This window comes from Nannospalax galili, unplaced genomic scaffold (assembly GCF_000622305.1).
Source record: "Nannospalax galili isolate Female #2095 unplaced genomic scaffold, S.galili_v1.0 scaffold816, whole genome shotgun sequence".
NCBI classification, from domain to species: domain Eukaryota; kingdom Metazoa; phylum Chordata; class Mammalia; order Rodentia; family Spalacidae; genus Nannospalax; species Nannospalax galili.
The window spans coordinates 629850-645254 of NW_008338116.1; the positions used below are offsets into that span (position 1 = coordinate 629850).

The 15405-nt window shown below is 37.6% G+C and overlaps 1 protein-coding gene across 12 annotated transcripts in view; it reads left to right on the forward strand.

The window, feature by feature from the left end:
• Ralgapa1 (Ral GTPase activating protein catalytic alpha subunit 1) overlaps window positions 1–15405 on the forward strand; it is a 276016-nt gene that overhangs the window by 168076 nt on the left and 92535 nt on the right. For all 12 annotated transcript variants that reach the window (XM_029563450.1, XM_029563452.1, XM_029563451.1 and 9 more), the window contains 3 exons: window positions 3839–3907; window positions 11382–11516; window positions 11908–12091. In XM_029563450.1, coding sequence (XP_029419310.1) covers window positions 3839–3907; window positions 11382–11516; window positions 11908–12091 — 388 coding nt within the window. The remainder of the gene's footprint in view (window positions 1–3838; window positions 3908–11381; window positions 11517–11907; window positions 12092–15405) is intronic.

Below are 15405 nucleotides of genomic sequence, written 5' to 3' on the forward strand. Positions count from 1 at the left end.
ATGGATCTATAGTTTTTCTCTTTTGGTTGTGTCTTTACTCAGTTTTGGTATTAGAGTGATGCTGGCTTCATAGAAGGAATTTGGGAGTTCTCCCTCTGTTTTTGTCATTTTGAATAATTTTAAGTAGTATTTGTTGGAGGTCTTCTTTAAATGTCTCATAGAATTCTGCTGTAAATCCATCTGGGCCTGGGGTTTTTTTAGTTGGGAAGCTTTGTATTATTGTTTCAATTTCCTTATGTGTTATGGGTCTGTTTAAACTGTTGATCTCTTCTTGGTTTAACTTTGGTGGTTCCCATGATTTCCAATATCCATCCATTTCTTTTAGATTTTCAGATTTAGTAGCATATAGTTTTTTTAAAATATTCCTTATAATGGCCTGTATCTTTTTGGTGTAAAGTATTCTGGGCTGGCATCTATTGTCATATAAAAGTGGAAATACCTTGGTCCAGGCTCTGCTGGCTTTCATAGTTTGCATTGATAAGTCAGCTGTAAATCTGATGGGCTTTCCTTTGCTGCTTTCAGTATTCTCTCTTTGTTGTGTACATTTACTGTTTTTACTATGATATGTCATGGGGGGTTTCTTTTTTGATCCTATTTGGTGTTCTGTGTGCTTCCTGTATTTGTATGGGAATGTCTTTCCTTAATTTTGGGAAATTCTCTTCTACAATCCTTTTTAAAATCTGGTCAACACCATTAACCTGAAATTCTTCCTCTATTCCTATGAGCTATAGTTTTGGTCATTTCATGGTATCCCACATCTCTTGCCTATTCCATTCCTGTTTTTTTTTTTTAATTTTCCATACTCTTTGATTGAGGGGTCTAATTCTTCAACTTTATCCCCAGTGTTGATATTCTGTTTTCCATTTCATTCATTCTAGTGGTGAGGCTTTCCCGTTGTTTCAGGTTGGCTTATTGAGTTTTCCACTTCCTTCTTCTCTGCCTGAGTTTTCTTCAATGTTTCTCTTTTGTGAATTCATTCCGAAGTTTGTCCCTATCTTCTTTTAGCTCTTTGATTTGTTTGTTCGTGTGTTCTTTAAAGTCGTTGAATTCCTTGATTATGTTTATGATTGTTCTTTTAAATTCAGTGTCCTGGGTTATCTCTAGGGGGTTCTCCTTGTCGAACTGTTTACAGGATTGGTGAGGTTTGGTGGGAACATAGGTTTTGGCTTTCTATTTTATTCTTCCGTTGTGATTTTGGCATGTGAATTTCTTTTGTTGTTTAGGACTCTGATATGAGAATTAAGTTGGAATATGCTTCTGTTTGTATTATCTGGGTGCCTAAATCCTTTGTTGGTTATGTAAAGCTGGTTGGCACAGGGTTCAGGTTCCCTCAGGTTTAATTTGGACAGAACTGATTACTTCACATCAGCTATTCAGCAGTACCCACAGAAGCCCAATTCAGCTTCCAGTCAGGTACCCTCAGGCTTCCTTCACCATGTAGAGGCAGAATCAAGGGGCTCTCAGGGTGTCTCCTGTGTTCTCAGGCCCTCTGCCTGAGGGAGGCCAGAACTCGGCACTCTCTGGCTCTCTGCTGAGATCAGAACCTCTACATCGATGGACATCCGAACCCACCCTCTCAGGCTGTCTGCTAGGATCTTATCACCACTTTTCTAAAAAATATTTTTATTGCACTTTTGTGCATTTAATATAATAGATCTTAATCAAATTAATACCCCCTCCCATCCACACCCCTCTAGCCCCACAACGACCACTGATTTCATGCATTCTGTCCTAGCTGGTCAAGAATTTGTACCCAGATATTCCTTGGTGCAAGTTCAACAATGGTAACAGCATGCACAAGACTCATGCTGTCGCAAGTCAGACAAAAACCCAGCATAGAATGAAGGAAATGGGCGGTAGGCCCCAACCTCAGTGAAAGAACTGTTGGCAACTGATTACTTCTGGGCAAGGGAGAGTAGATCTTTTTTTTTTCTTTATACATATACTTTATTTTCATTTTATGTGTATGAGTGTATTGCCTTCATGTATGTGAGTGCATCCATGTTGTGCAGTGCCGTGGAGGTAAGAGTGCATCGGGTTCCCCTGGAACTGGAGTCAAGGACGGTTCGTAGCCACCGTGTGGGTGCTAGGAATCGAACTCGGGTCGTCTGCAAGAGTAGTCAGTGCTGTTAACTGCTGAGCCATCTCTGCAGCTCCATTATTATTATTTTTATTTTATGTGTATGCGTGTATTGCCTGCATATAGGTAAGTGCACCCATGTCGGGCAATGCCCACGGAGGACAGAAGAGACTGTGGGATCCCCCTGGAACTGGAGTTACGGACAGTTGTTAGCTGCCATGTGGGTGCTGGGATTTGAATCCAGGTCTTCCGCAAGAACAACCAGTGTTCTTAACCTCTGAGCCATCTCTCCAGCCCCAGGGGAGAGTAGATCTTTAAGGGAGAGACTCTAGATAGTCTGACTAGATTCCCTTGGATGAACTTGTTCCCAATAAATGTATTTATATAGCAGAATCCTGATTATTTCTCTTTTTTAAAATTTGTTTTTATTGAATTTTTGTATATTTCAAAGAGAATATCTCAATCAGTCTTAAACATCTTTATACACCCATCCCCATTGTCACCCTCCCCCCACTCCAGAATTCATACATTCTGTCATCTGTGTTAAGGTCAATTGTGTCAAGTTAGTGTCCACAGATGTTCCTCAGTGCAAGGTCATCCACCGAGATCTGGGCAGCCCATCTAGCGTCCCTCGCTTTAGGAAGATCAGCTCTTCCTCACGCAGCAGTGATCACCACTAGTTTATTGTCAACTTCTAGGAGATCAGCTTTTTCATGAGATAAACTGCGGTTCTCTGCTTGGTTTATTTCACTTAATAATGTCCTCCAGGTTCATCTATATGTTGTCATAAATGGCAGGATTTTATCTTTTTTGTAGCAAAAATATTCCACTTTGTTTATCCTTTTCCAGTGATTAACAGTCTGTGTTGAGTTACTGTGAGTAGTGCTACAGTGACATGGGAAGGAAGATGTCTCCAGCACACCGATTTCAGTTCTTTTAGATATTTACCCTGTAGTGGAATTACTGCATCACACGGTAGTTATATTTTATTTTTAGGACCTTTATGCTGTTTTTCACAATTGACATGACTCAACAGTGTGTTGACATTCCCTTTTCACCAGTTCTCATCAGTATTTCTTCTATTTTGTCTTTTTTAAGAGTGTAATGAAGTATTATTTTGTGGGCTTTGTTTGTTTGTTTTGAGACAGGATTTCATTATGTAGGCCTGGCTGCCCTGGAACTCACTATGCAAGGGATCAAGCCTGGAGCTTCCTAAATGCTAGGCGGACACTCTACCACCTGACCCAGGTCTCCAACCCCCAAGAATTTTTGAGATACTCTAAAAGTTTTGTTTTTGAAATATTTCAGATTTGGGGATTAGGGATGCCCAACCTGCATATATAGGAAGACCTGAAAGGACACTGGATGCAGTTCCTGAAGCACTGTGATCGCAATGATTGTTATAAACCTTTTGCTTCTGTCCTCTTATTTTCTGTAACAAACATAATTATCCATGTTCATACACATTGATTCACCTTTATGAATTGAATTAGCATGAAATGATTTTATCATTGTCAGAACTATATATGTAATTTTGGTTCTCTTCATGAGAATTATAAACAATTGTTAAGTATACTTGAAAAGCTTATCTGTTTTCAAATTAAAGTAACAGTGACAGTGTATGGACTAGGTAATGTGTTCAGATGATATATTGCTGTTAAATTTGCAGCAGTCGATTTGATACCATTTTAGGATGTGACAATTTCAAGCTGTACCATGAACTTAACATATTTTGAACTCATATATTTTTGCCTGCAGATCTTACTAGCCACTGTCACCCACCTTCTGCCAAGCACAGAAGCTTCATCGTACGAAATGGACAAGAGGGTAAGAGTTATAATTTTTTGATATTTAATAGGCGTTTATCTAGATAGTTACATTTTAAGATTTTTAAGGGTACAAATGTTTACATGAGAAGTCATCTATATTCAAAATCAACTGTGATGATTTCATCTTTCTATTACTTAAGTATAAATAAAATATATTTTAGTTTAAATTTCATGGCCATTTGACAGTCTTAGAATCTCACAATAGTAAGGAACTTAGCAAACATTTTGTTCACTTATGATGCTTTTACGTTAGACTGCCAGATTATGGGGTGGTTAAAGATTATTGATTCTGAAAAATCACTGCCTCTGAAGATAGTCACTTGTTCTATGTATCTATTCTCAATGGAGGTAAAGGCATTTTCAGTAAAGAGAGTACATAGGACATAAGAAGTGCCTTAGGAGAAGACATTCCTCTGTCCACCAGGAGGTTCCATGGGTGACAAGTTACTTCCACAAATTAATTTTATGATCCCTTTCATTATTCTATCTAGATGTTGGATTTATTAATTCTAGTGGAGGTTTCTGCTGTTGTATTTGGTTTTCTTTGCTCTTTTTGAGACAGGGTGTTACTGTGCAGTCCTGCTGTCTTGGAATTTGCTATGTGGACCACCAGCCTGGCCTTAAACTCACCGAGATCAACCTAACGCCTCCCAAGGGCTGGGATTAAAGGCATGGATCACCATACCCAGCTCTTTAAAATATTTGTTATAATTTTAAAATCTTTGTCTGCTAAATCCAATATCAGGGTCATCACTGGGCCTGACCGATTGTTTTTCCTCCTTACTACAAATTCGATTTTCATGTGTCTGCCAAGTTTTTTGCTATGTAACAGACATTAAACATGCATGTTTGGAGCTCGGGTCTGTGTTGCCCTTTTTAATTGCTGCTTAACCATATGTGGCTTAAAATTAAAGTTCACATTAAATTTTTAATCCTGGCCAGGCGTTGTGGTGCATGTCTGTGATCCCAGCACACGTGGGAGCTGAAAGCAGAAGTATCAAGATTTAAAAAATCTACAGCTCAGCTGGGCGTGGTGGCTTACGCCTTTATTCCCAGCACTCAGGAGGCAGAGGCAGGAGGATCTCTGTGAGATTGAGGCCAGCTGGGGCTACAGGGAGACCCTGTCTCAAAAAGACCAAAAAAAAGTAAAGGGCTCAAGGTTATCCTCTGCCACATAGCAAGCTCAAGGCCAGCTAGGGCTACATGAGACTGTCTCAAAAAAAAAAAATTAGTTCTGCTTTTGTTCATTACTTTTTTAAAAAGTCTTTTTGAGACAAGCTCTCCCTGTATTCCCAGCTGGCCTAGAATCACTACTTTTTCATTTTGAGACAAGGTCCCACTCTATAGCCCAGGCTAGTTTGGAACTCACTGTAAAATTCTAACTGGTCTCATACTCGCAGCAATCCTCCTGCCTCCACTTCCCAAGTGCTGGGATTACAGACATGCACTGCCACGCTCATATGCATTTGTACATTTCAAGTAACTACATGGACAAATACAGACCATTTCCATGTTGAACTTCTCTTTCTTCTCCTGTGAATTCTATTTTCCAAGATTCAGTGTTACTGCCTCTTAATCCTACCATATTGAATTTTCTAATATGGCGTAGTATTTCTATCCCTAACCCGAGTTACTGTCTTTCAAATCACTGATTTATGAGTTCATTTCAGATTTTTTATTCTTTTCTTTCACATTCAGGTTAAGCGCCCATTTAGGCAGATTAAGTAGTTCTTAGTAAATAAATTATTCTTCATCTTTAAAAGACACATATATGGGTTGAGGTACTTTTATTTGAAGTACCCAGGACCATAAATGTTTTAGATTTCAGATTTTAAAGAATATTTTCATACACATTACCGGATATTTTGGGTGTTGGGCTTCAAGTGTAAACAAGAAATTCTTTTCTATTTCCTGCACGTCTTATATATCAGAAGGTAACTTTGTACTGCTTTTAGTACACCCAGATTTGGACTCCATCCTGTCCTGGTCACATGAGATCAGATGTTGAGTTTTCCACGAATGGCGTAGGTTGATACAAAATTTCGGAGCATTTGGATTAGGAATTTTTATATTTAAGATTTTCAACCTATACTTTATTTTTAGCCAAGAGTCCTTCTTTTTAGTGTCTCAGGCTGTGGTGTAGAATACCACATCCAGTTGATGAACAATTTCTAAATAACTGATTTGCCTTCTATAGCATCTTTGTTTTATGGAGTCCTGGCTATTATGAAAAAAAAAAAAATCTGTGCTACTGAATTTTTCTACCACCTACTTTTTTTTTTTTGGGGTTTTTGAGACAGGGTCTCCCTATAGCCCCAGCTGGCCTGGAACTCACTATACAGACCAGACTGGCCTTGAACTCACAGAGATCCGCCTGCCTCTGCCTCCCAAGTGCTGGGATTAAAGGTGAGCACCACCACACCCAGCCCTGCTCTCCACTTTTATTGATTGAGGGAGGGTCTCTCTGAACCCCAAGCTTGCTGGTGACTCCTGCTTGCTCACCATCTCTACCTCCTGAGTATACCACCACACCAGGCTTTTCTCCCACCTACTTAATCTAAGTATTTATTGATGACAAAATATGTGTGTGGTATTCTGCTAACTGGTGAAACAGAGATAAATAAGATAGCCCCTAGTCTCTTGGACTTTTAAAGATTAGAGAGATCAAGAGATGGCTAGGTGGTTAAAAGCACTGGCTGCTCTTGCAGAGGACCAGGTTCTACTCCTAGCACCGACATGGCGGCTAACAACCATCTGTAACTCCATTTCCAGGAAATCCAACCCTGTCTTCTGACCTCCATGGGCATTGCACAGCACAGGTGCACTTACACACATTCAGGGAAATACCCTCATACACATAAAATGAAAACAATAAAGTATTTTTTAAAAAAAGATTAGAGAGACAAATGAGGTAAGTGCTCGCTGTTGGGCCGGGCGTGGTGGCGCACGCCTTTAATCCCAGCATTCTGGAGGCAGAGGCAGAGGCAGGTGGATCTCTGTGAGTTCAAGGCCGGCCTGGTCTACATAGTGAGTTCCAGGACAGCTGGGGCTACAGGGAGACCCTGTCTCAAAAAGACCAAAAAAAAGTGTTTATGTAATACAAGGTAGTGTAGAGGAAGTAATTATTAAGGTAGAAGGGACTTTTTAGAGGAAAACTTACTGAAAGATGAGTAAGATTTTCTACATAGAGACAAGAGTTAGAGTCAGAGTTATTCCAGATAGAAGGAGTAGCATATGCAGAGTCATGGAGGTGGAAAAGAGGGTGGTAAGTTTCGGGGAAATATTGGGCTGTCCTATATTATAGAATGTGAAGCACGGGGTTGAGAATGGGCAGGGGGCATGAAATTGCAGAGGTAGGAAGGGTTAGGTTTGGAAGGCCTTTAGATGTAATGCTAAGAACCTTAGACTTTTGTGAAAATCCTTCTTTGATGTAACATGCCTTTTTTGAGGAGTTTAAATGTATAATGAAATAGGACTAGTTTTTGAAGTCACTTTAGAAAATATAAACATTGACTTAAATAGAATAATTGTTGTTAAAAAGACATCTATAATAATTGATGTTCTGAACCAAGACTAAAGGAATGGAGAATAGATATTCAGAAAGTAAGATCAAAAACCAAGGAGAAATATAGGAAAGTGATCAGCAATATTGGAGGAAAATGAGTTTCAGTTTTCTGTGGCTGTACTCTGAGTATAGCATTCAGACATAGACCGCCAACAAAGCTATTCTGTGCCTGATTAGAAAATTTGAGGCTGGGAGGCTGGAGAGATGACTCAGCGCTTAAGAGCACACACTACTCTTGCAGAGGGACCTGAGTTCAGTTCCCAGCACCCACATTGGGTGGCTCACAATCACCTGTAACTCCAAGGCCAGGGGAACCAACACCTTTTCAGGCCTCCACAGGCCCTTGTACTCACATACACCCATACTCATAACTAAAAATAAATCTTTTTTAAAAAGAAAAGTTGAGTGTGGGAATAAAATCGTTGGCATCCTCAGCACAGGAGTAGTATTCAAACCAGAGGGACATATGACGTCACTTAAGGAGAGACAGAGTAAGAACATTTAGTGTGATGAAGAATGAGCAGGCAGAGGGGAAAGACTAAGAGTGACTGAGATGCTAAGAGAGGCAGGAAGACAAATCCAAGAAGCATCCAAAACTAATCTCCCAAATGCTTTTCTGGTCTTAAATTTTATCATTCACTCTTATACAAATCAGCAGTTACAAGTAAGAACAGGTTTAAACTAATACAAGCACTTGCCTGAGTACAATTAGCATTTATAAAAAATTGATCCTGTTTACCTTTTTGAACCTAAATACACATTTCTTGAAAAGTAACAGATTTCTCTGTGCTTTTCTAATACACTTTGTTGTTATCTTAGGCATCTTTAAAATGTCTGGCTTGCTTCTCTGTAGAATTAACATCAGAGTTTTGTCCAAATTCACTGATTTTTCCCCATTGTTTTATATCTTTATACCTTTTATTCACTTCAGTCAAGATTTTCATTTTAGAAGCTTATATATGTGACAAACATATATTAAATTATTTTGTGTAGGAACTATTAACATTGTCAAACAGGGAACAGTAGAAAGAGGCATTTCTCATACCTGACATTCAGATTACCTATTAATCCTTACACCTTTCCTTGACTGCAGGGGTTTTGTTTTATTTTTTTATTTTATGTGTATGAATATTTTGCCTGCATATATGTAAGTGCCCCATTTATGTGCAGTGCACATGGAAGCCAGAAGAGGGTGTTGAATCCCCTGGAATGGGATTTAAGTACACTTGTTAGCCACCATGTTGGTGCTAGGAACTGAATTCTGTGTCCTCTGCAAGAGCAACCAGTGCTCTTAACTGCTGAGCCATCTCTCCAGTCCTGAGCTGCAGGTTTTTGTATATTAGCATTATTTGGTCTTTGTGATAAAATTTAAATGTCTCTATATTCCCCTACTTTCTTAAGCTTTTTAATCTGGTTTGTGATATTTAATGGTATACTGTATAATTTAATGAAATAGTTAACTCCTCTCTATTGTACATTAACTAATGAGCTTATTTGACTTTTACTTGTTCTCTGTTTGCCTCCTATTATTTTTATTTCTCTAATCAACATGGTAATGCCATATAACAAATAATTCTTCTATAGTCTACCTGATACCAGAGCCCTTGCCTGTTTAAAACTTCCAAATATGAGATGTCTAACTGCACTTAGAGAACATAGACAAGTGAAAACTACACTGAGTTTGTCTTTAACGCAAAAGATGAACAGATCCTTGTTCTTACCTGATTTCCATTTCCATTTCCATGACACTAATTGTTACTTTCTAAGCATTGACTATGATTTCTATCTAATTAAAAAGACACTTCTATTTTGGATAAAAAAGTATTCTATTTATGGCATCTGATAATTTAAAAGTGTCCACTGGAAAGTTTCATTTAATAAAATGAGTAATTTTTTTTTTAAAGTTGCTTAAGAGAGACTTTCTGGCAGGATAGTGAGGTGCTACAAATTAGAAACGGAAAATGAGGGAGGATGGGGGAGGTGACCTGAGTTCACACCACCAGCACCCTTATAAAAAGCCAGTAATGACAGTCCATGTCAGTAATCCCAGCTTTGAGGACATGGAGACAAAAGGATCCCAGGAGCTTGGTAGCCAGCCAGTCTAGTTAGACTAATGAGCAGCAGGTTCAGTGAGACAGTCAGTCCCAAAAATTAAGGTGGAGCAGAATACGGGGGGATACGGATAGGGAAGGGGGGTGCTAAGTATGAATAAGATGTATTGTATTGGGGCTGGAGAGATGGCTCAGTGGTTAAAAGCACTAGCTGCTCTTGCAGAGGACCCGGGTTCTTTTTCCAGCACCCATATTTCGGCTAACACTCATTTGTAATTCCAGTTCCAGGAGATCCAACGCCCTCTTCTGACCTCCCGGAACATTACACAACATGAGTGCATTTACATAAATGCAAGCAATACACTCATACACATAAAATAATATATAAAATATTAAGAGATAGATGAAATCCATAAAAATGTATTTTAAAAAGAAACATGATTTTATTTTACTTATCCTTGAACATTATTGGAAGCAAATTGCTTTTAATATTTGTTTTCTTATGTCTGCTGGAGCCACACTTATGTATATTTTGTCACTTCTCATCTCATTTATTACTGTTCCATATTGCCTTAAGATTTTGTTCCATTATGTTTTTAATAAAAATCAACTCTTTATTGTAATAAAAAAATAAAGGTGAAGTAACTGGAATTTAGAAAAAAATTAAGGTAGCAAACAATTGCAAAAGATACTCAACATGGACCCCTAACCTCCGTATGCACACGCGTACATATATACATACATACATGACACATACATACACACACAAGATAAAGGAAAATTAGACTGGTAAGATGGCTCAGTGTTTGCAACTAAGGCTGACAACCCAAAGTTAATCCCTGGAACCCATAGGGTGGAAGGTGAGAACTGATTCTCTCAACTTGCATGCCTGTATACCTACACACACAAAAAGCAATTTAGAAAAAAGGAAAGGAAAGTAGGCATGATTTAATGTGTGAGCTAGAACTTTGTTCAATTTTTGTATAGTTAACTGAATGCAGTTAAGGAGTATCTCTGTCCTGTTTCCAATTCTTCTTTTCTTTTCTAATGCTGATGGCACCAAAATCAGGGTGCTCTGCTACTGAGCTGTATTCTCAACCTCAATGTCTCTTGTCCTTTTTTTGCACTAATTTATTTATTGTGTGAATTTCTGTCTATGTCAGCATTGATAGTTGAATGTTGGATATATGCTTCCTGAAATAAATTTTAGAAACACAAGAATAAGAAAGTGAATTAGTGATAATATTAATCCCTTGTCTGGAGGTCTGGAGGTAAAGCTCAGTTAGTAAAATGCTTGCTTAGCATCCACAAAGCCCTAAATTCAATCCAACACTGTATAATCTGGTCATGTTGGCACACAGCTGTAATCTCAGCACTTGGGTGGGTGGAAGCAGGAGGATCAGGAGTTTAGGGTCATTTGTACCTACCATGTTAGTTTTTGCGTGTATAACAAAATACCTGATTTGGTTCACAGTTTTTTAGGGTACATTTTGTCATGGTGGGGAAGGTGTGTGAGTCAGCACAGCACATTGCATCTGTAGTCAGGGAGCAAAAAGCAATGAATGTGGATGCTCTGCTTGCTTTCTCTTTTTATTCAGCCTTGGACCCCAGTGCACGTAAAGGTGCTGCCCATATGGAAGGTGTATCTTCTCACCTCAGTAAACCCTATTTAGAAACGCTCACAGACATACAGAGGCGTTGCCTCCTACGTTATCCTAGATCCTATCCGGTTAGCAATTAGCTTTAACAATCACAGTGACAGAGCAAGTTTGAGGCCATCTTTGACTGCATGAGACCCTGTCTCAGAAAAATACTCCCATCAGTTTATATTGGTTAACATTTTGTTGTTGTTTCAGTTGGTTGTCTCATTACTGCTTTGCCTTCTGGACTGGATCATGGCCTTACCTCTAAAGACACTGCTCCAGTCAGTCTATGCTACTGGGGCAGAAAATGATAAGACAGAAAAGTCTGTCCTCAGTTGCATTTATAAGGTAAATTTTCTTGCTTGATTTATTATTTATTTGGTAACTGAGTATTTTTAAAACTTCAGAAATGGCATTTCTGAATATAACATTTTCATTATTTCAGAGCTAGATGTTTTCTAATAAAAAATTGCAGACTTGCAAGTAATTTAAAAGTAGTTCTTATATAGCATAGTTGTTCCATTACAAAATTTTAAGGAGTTAGATTTTCTTGAATATGAGAATTGCTAGTTAAATTTCACTCATTCTTTTTTAAGAGGTATTAAATATTACCTTTATTGAAAAGCCAAGTTTTAAAATACTTAAGTTTTGGCCACACTTTGATGCTACCAGTGATTTTGTTTTCTTTTTACCTTTACTTTCACCTGAAAGTAAAATTTGATATTTTCTTTTTCCTTAGGTTTTACATGGGTGTGTATATGGAGCACAGTGTTTTAGCAATCCAAAGTATTTTCCAATAAGCCTCTCTGATTTGGCATCTGTGGATTATGATCCTTTTATGCATTTGGAAAGTCTGAAAGAGCCTGAACCTCTACACTCTCCTGATTCGGAACGATCTTCTAAACTTCAGCCCGTAACAGAAGGTAATATGAGTTCTTGTCAAGACAATATTATTGCTTGGGTTCTTGCAAGATATGATTTGAGAACATAGGTGAAAATAATGGAGGAAAATAGATCTCTCTTTGTAGTTGTTTATCTAACCATGTATTTTCTAGAATTAATTTTTGGTTTAAGAAATAACTTCATATGCATAGTTACTAGAATTATATGTAAATATAATATTCCCTTTATACTCTGGCTAAGTTCTATCTTAGACTAATAGGAATTAAAATTAGAGAACTTTAAGTTTGACAGACTTGGTAGTGACTCTAAGTTGCTGAATGGCTTTCTGTTTCCTCATTTATGAAATGCATATAATAATAGTAGTTCCAACATTTTATAATTTTCTTATTTTATTATTTGTGTGGATAGGGGGGCAGAGGGAGACACGATGGAGGGAAAGGGAGAGAGCATGCGCATGTGGAGGTCAGAGGACAACGCACAGGACTCAGTTCTCTCCTTCCACCATGTGGGTTAGTTTGCAGGAATCAAACTCAGGTCATCAGCCTTGGCCAGATGCACCATTACTCTCTGAGCCATCTTACCAGCTCCTGAACATGTTCTTAAAGAAGTTTGACTATTTAAAAAATAATAGTAAAGAAATAAAAAGTCATTTTAAAATGTAGGTAGTCTAAAAGTTAATTCAGGTTTAAGGATGAAGTGAGTTGTATTTATTTAAAAATTGAGAAGGAAGAAGTGGGCAGGGTATTGTTAAAAGAGAAAAGTCCCTGAAGGAATATGCTGGAAATTGTTAGTGCTATGATTAGCCCTTCATTTGGGACTGGAAAAGAAGATGAAAGTAAGTTAAAGGAATTGACAGGAGCTATTACAGATCGAATGAAAAAATAAAAACTATCAAACATCTTGATTGTGCCAGTCATCATTTAGTAAGATGAGCACAGCAGAAACACAGTAGAACTATGTGTGGATTTCAGAATGTTGATCTGTGGCTTAAATCTGGAACCCGGGTTTAATAAAGAACTGCTGCCAGGAGTAACTAATAAATTGGATAAAAAATAGAGCGATCTAGAGAGTCAGAAAGTAGATGTGGTTGAATTAAAAAAAAAAAAAAAAAAAAGAAAAGAGGTTTAGCCCACACATAAGAATACTGACAATGCTCCAGTCCCATCGATAGAGATTTTAGTTATGTCTATTCTAAGATTGCTGGGGTTTTCCAAAGGTCTGCAGGTCAGTCATATGCAGTCATGGCTGAGAACATTGAGCAAATAGGTATATTAGGGCAGTTTGTCATAAGTGATTTTTATGTGTGTGAACATATTGCCTGCATGTACGTTAAGTGCACCCATATCATTCAGTGCCCGTGGAGGCCAGAAAAGGGTACCAAATGCCTTAGAATTGGAGTTATGAATGGTTGTTAGCTTCCAAGTTGGTGCTGGGAACCAAATGAGCCAGTGCTCTTAACCACTGAACCATCTTTCCAGCCCTCTATAAGCTCCTATAAAAAATTTTTAGGTAGTAAAATTTCTTCAAATTAGTTTGGCAGGGAAGCCCAGTTTATAGAGCTTTATAAAATAGAGGTGCAGCAGAGTGGAACCTGCAGATCCTGTCACATTCTTTCCAGACAGTTTTCAGGGTCGCCCTCCAAAAGCTCCTCAAAACACAATTGGAGAATCATTAGACTAGAAGCTTGTGGTTAAAGAGTGGGCTATGAAGGAAGAGTTTGATTTTTCAGATGCAGAATGGTTATAAATTATTAAGAGCTAGGGAGTGACCCTAATAATGGATTGATGACATACGTAAAACTGAAGAAATGAAGCCTAAAGTCAAAAAAATTCATTGGGCTCAGGCTTTGGATTGAATATAATTAAACATAAGTTGCTAATATTTTGTCTAGAACACAGATACATAAGTAAAATAAGAATATGAGTTTTAAATTATTGCTTAGCTCTGAAAGACATACTGGGCAATGTAATATATAACAAAAGAATTTAGAAAGTTATTGATAGAAATGTAAAATTATCTCTTTAGATTTCACATAGTACTTTTTGCTTAATATTATGTGAAAAGATTAATTACTCTTCATTTTTATGGTAATATTTTAAGACAGGATATTTGCAAACAGAACAGTAAATGGAGTTTACTTACCTGTGGAAAGTTTTTTTTTTCTTACTTTGGCATTTATTTAGTATGAGTTTGTATATACTTGTGCAACACAGCATGTGTGTGGAGGTCAGAGGACAACTTGTAGAAGTTGGTTGTCTGCTTCCACCATGTGGGTTCTGGGGATCCAAACACAATTGTAAGACTTGGCAGCAAATGTCTTTATCCACTGAGCCATCTCACCAGGCCTCAAAAAAGTTTTAGTCTATTTAATATAAATTTTACTATACAGTATAATAAGTAGAGGAAAAGATGAGGACCACCAAATAAATACAAAATCTTTTAGGAACAGCCATGATTTAAGAGCAGGTACCCTGGTCTGTAGTGATTACATGCTCTGGGATTTGCTTGGGTTTTTTTTTTAGCGGCAGGCGTTGGGGAGGAGGTTGTGAGGATTTTGAGGGTTTTTTAAAGGAAAAACTAAGTAATTATTGTGCTCTTGTCTAAGGCATGCTTCATCATCTTCAAGTACTTTTTTGGCCAATGAATTCTAAACATAGAGTGCCCTTAATCAGCTCAGTATTGGATTGAAAAGTCTGATTTGAAAACTATTGGCAGGAGTAGCTATAATTATTAAATTTACTGCAGAATGAGGCAAGGTAGTGAAGTTGGCTTTTTGTCAAATGGCAGTAGTTTTATTAGCAAAAAGTCACCATTTGCAGGGCCAGAATGAAAGGAGGCTACAAAGATTCATTCTATCCTAATTATAGTTTCACCTGTACACATTATGCAACGCTAATATTTAAAGCATTTGCCAAAATTAACTTCCTCTACATGTTCTTTTATGACAGTGAATTGCAGCAGCTTTTTATGGCTTACTGCTTTTGTAGGCCATAATAATCTATAATTATAGGTTTGCTGCAAATGATGGAGGATTTGTTTAATCTGACAATCTGAAAAGACAACCCTGACTAGGTTTATTTAAATGAATGCTAGTTGCACAATGCCTTAGAAGCATTGATATATTCATTTTGCATTTCTCACAAGATGACTTTTATAATTTCATTTTGAATTTCTAAATTGGAGAATTTTCTGTCTTTATATCTTAGTAACTATGATATATATGTATGTATATATGTGTGTGTGTTCTGTAGTTTACTGTTCACAATGGATCTAAGTAAATCTAATTGTCCAATTAACAAATTAAAAGATTTTGATCTTCTAATTATATATATAT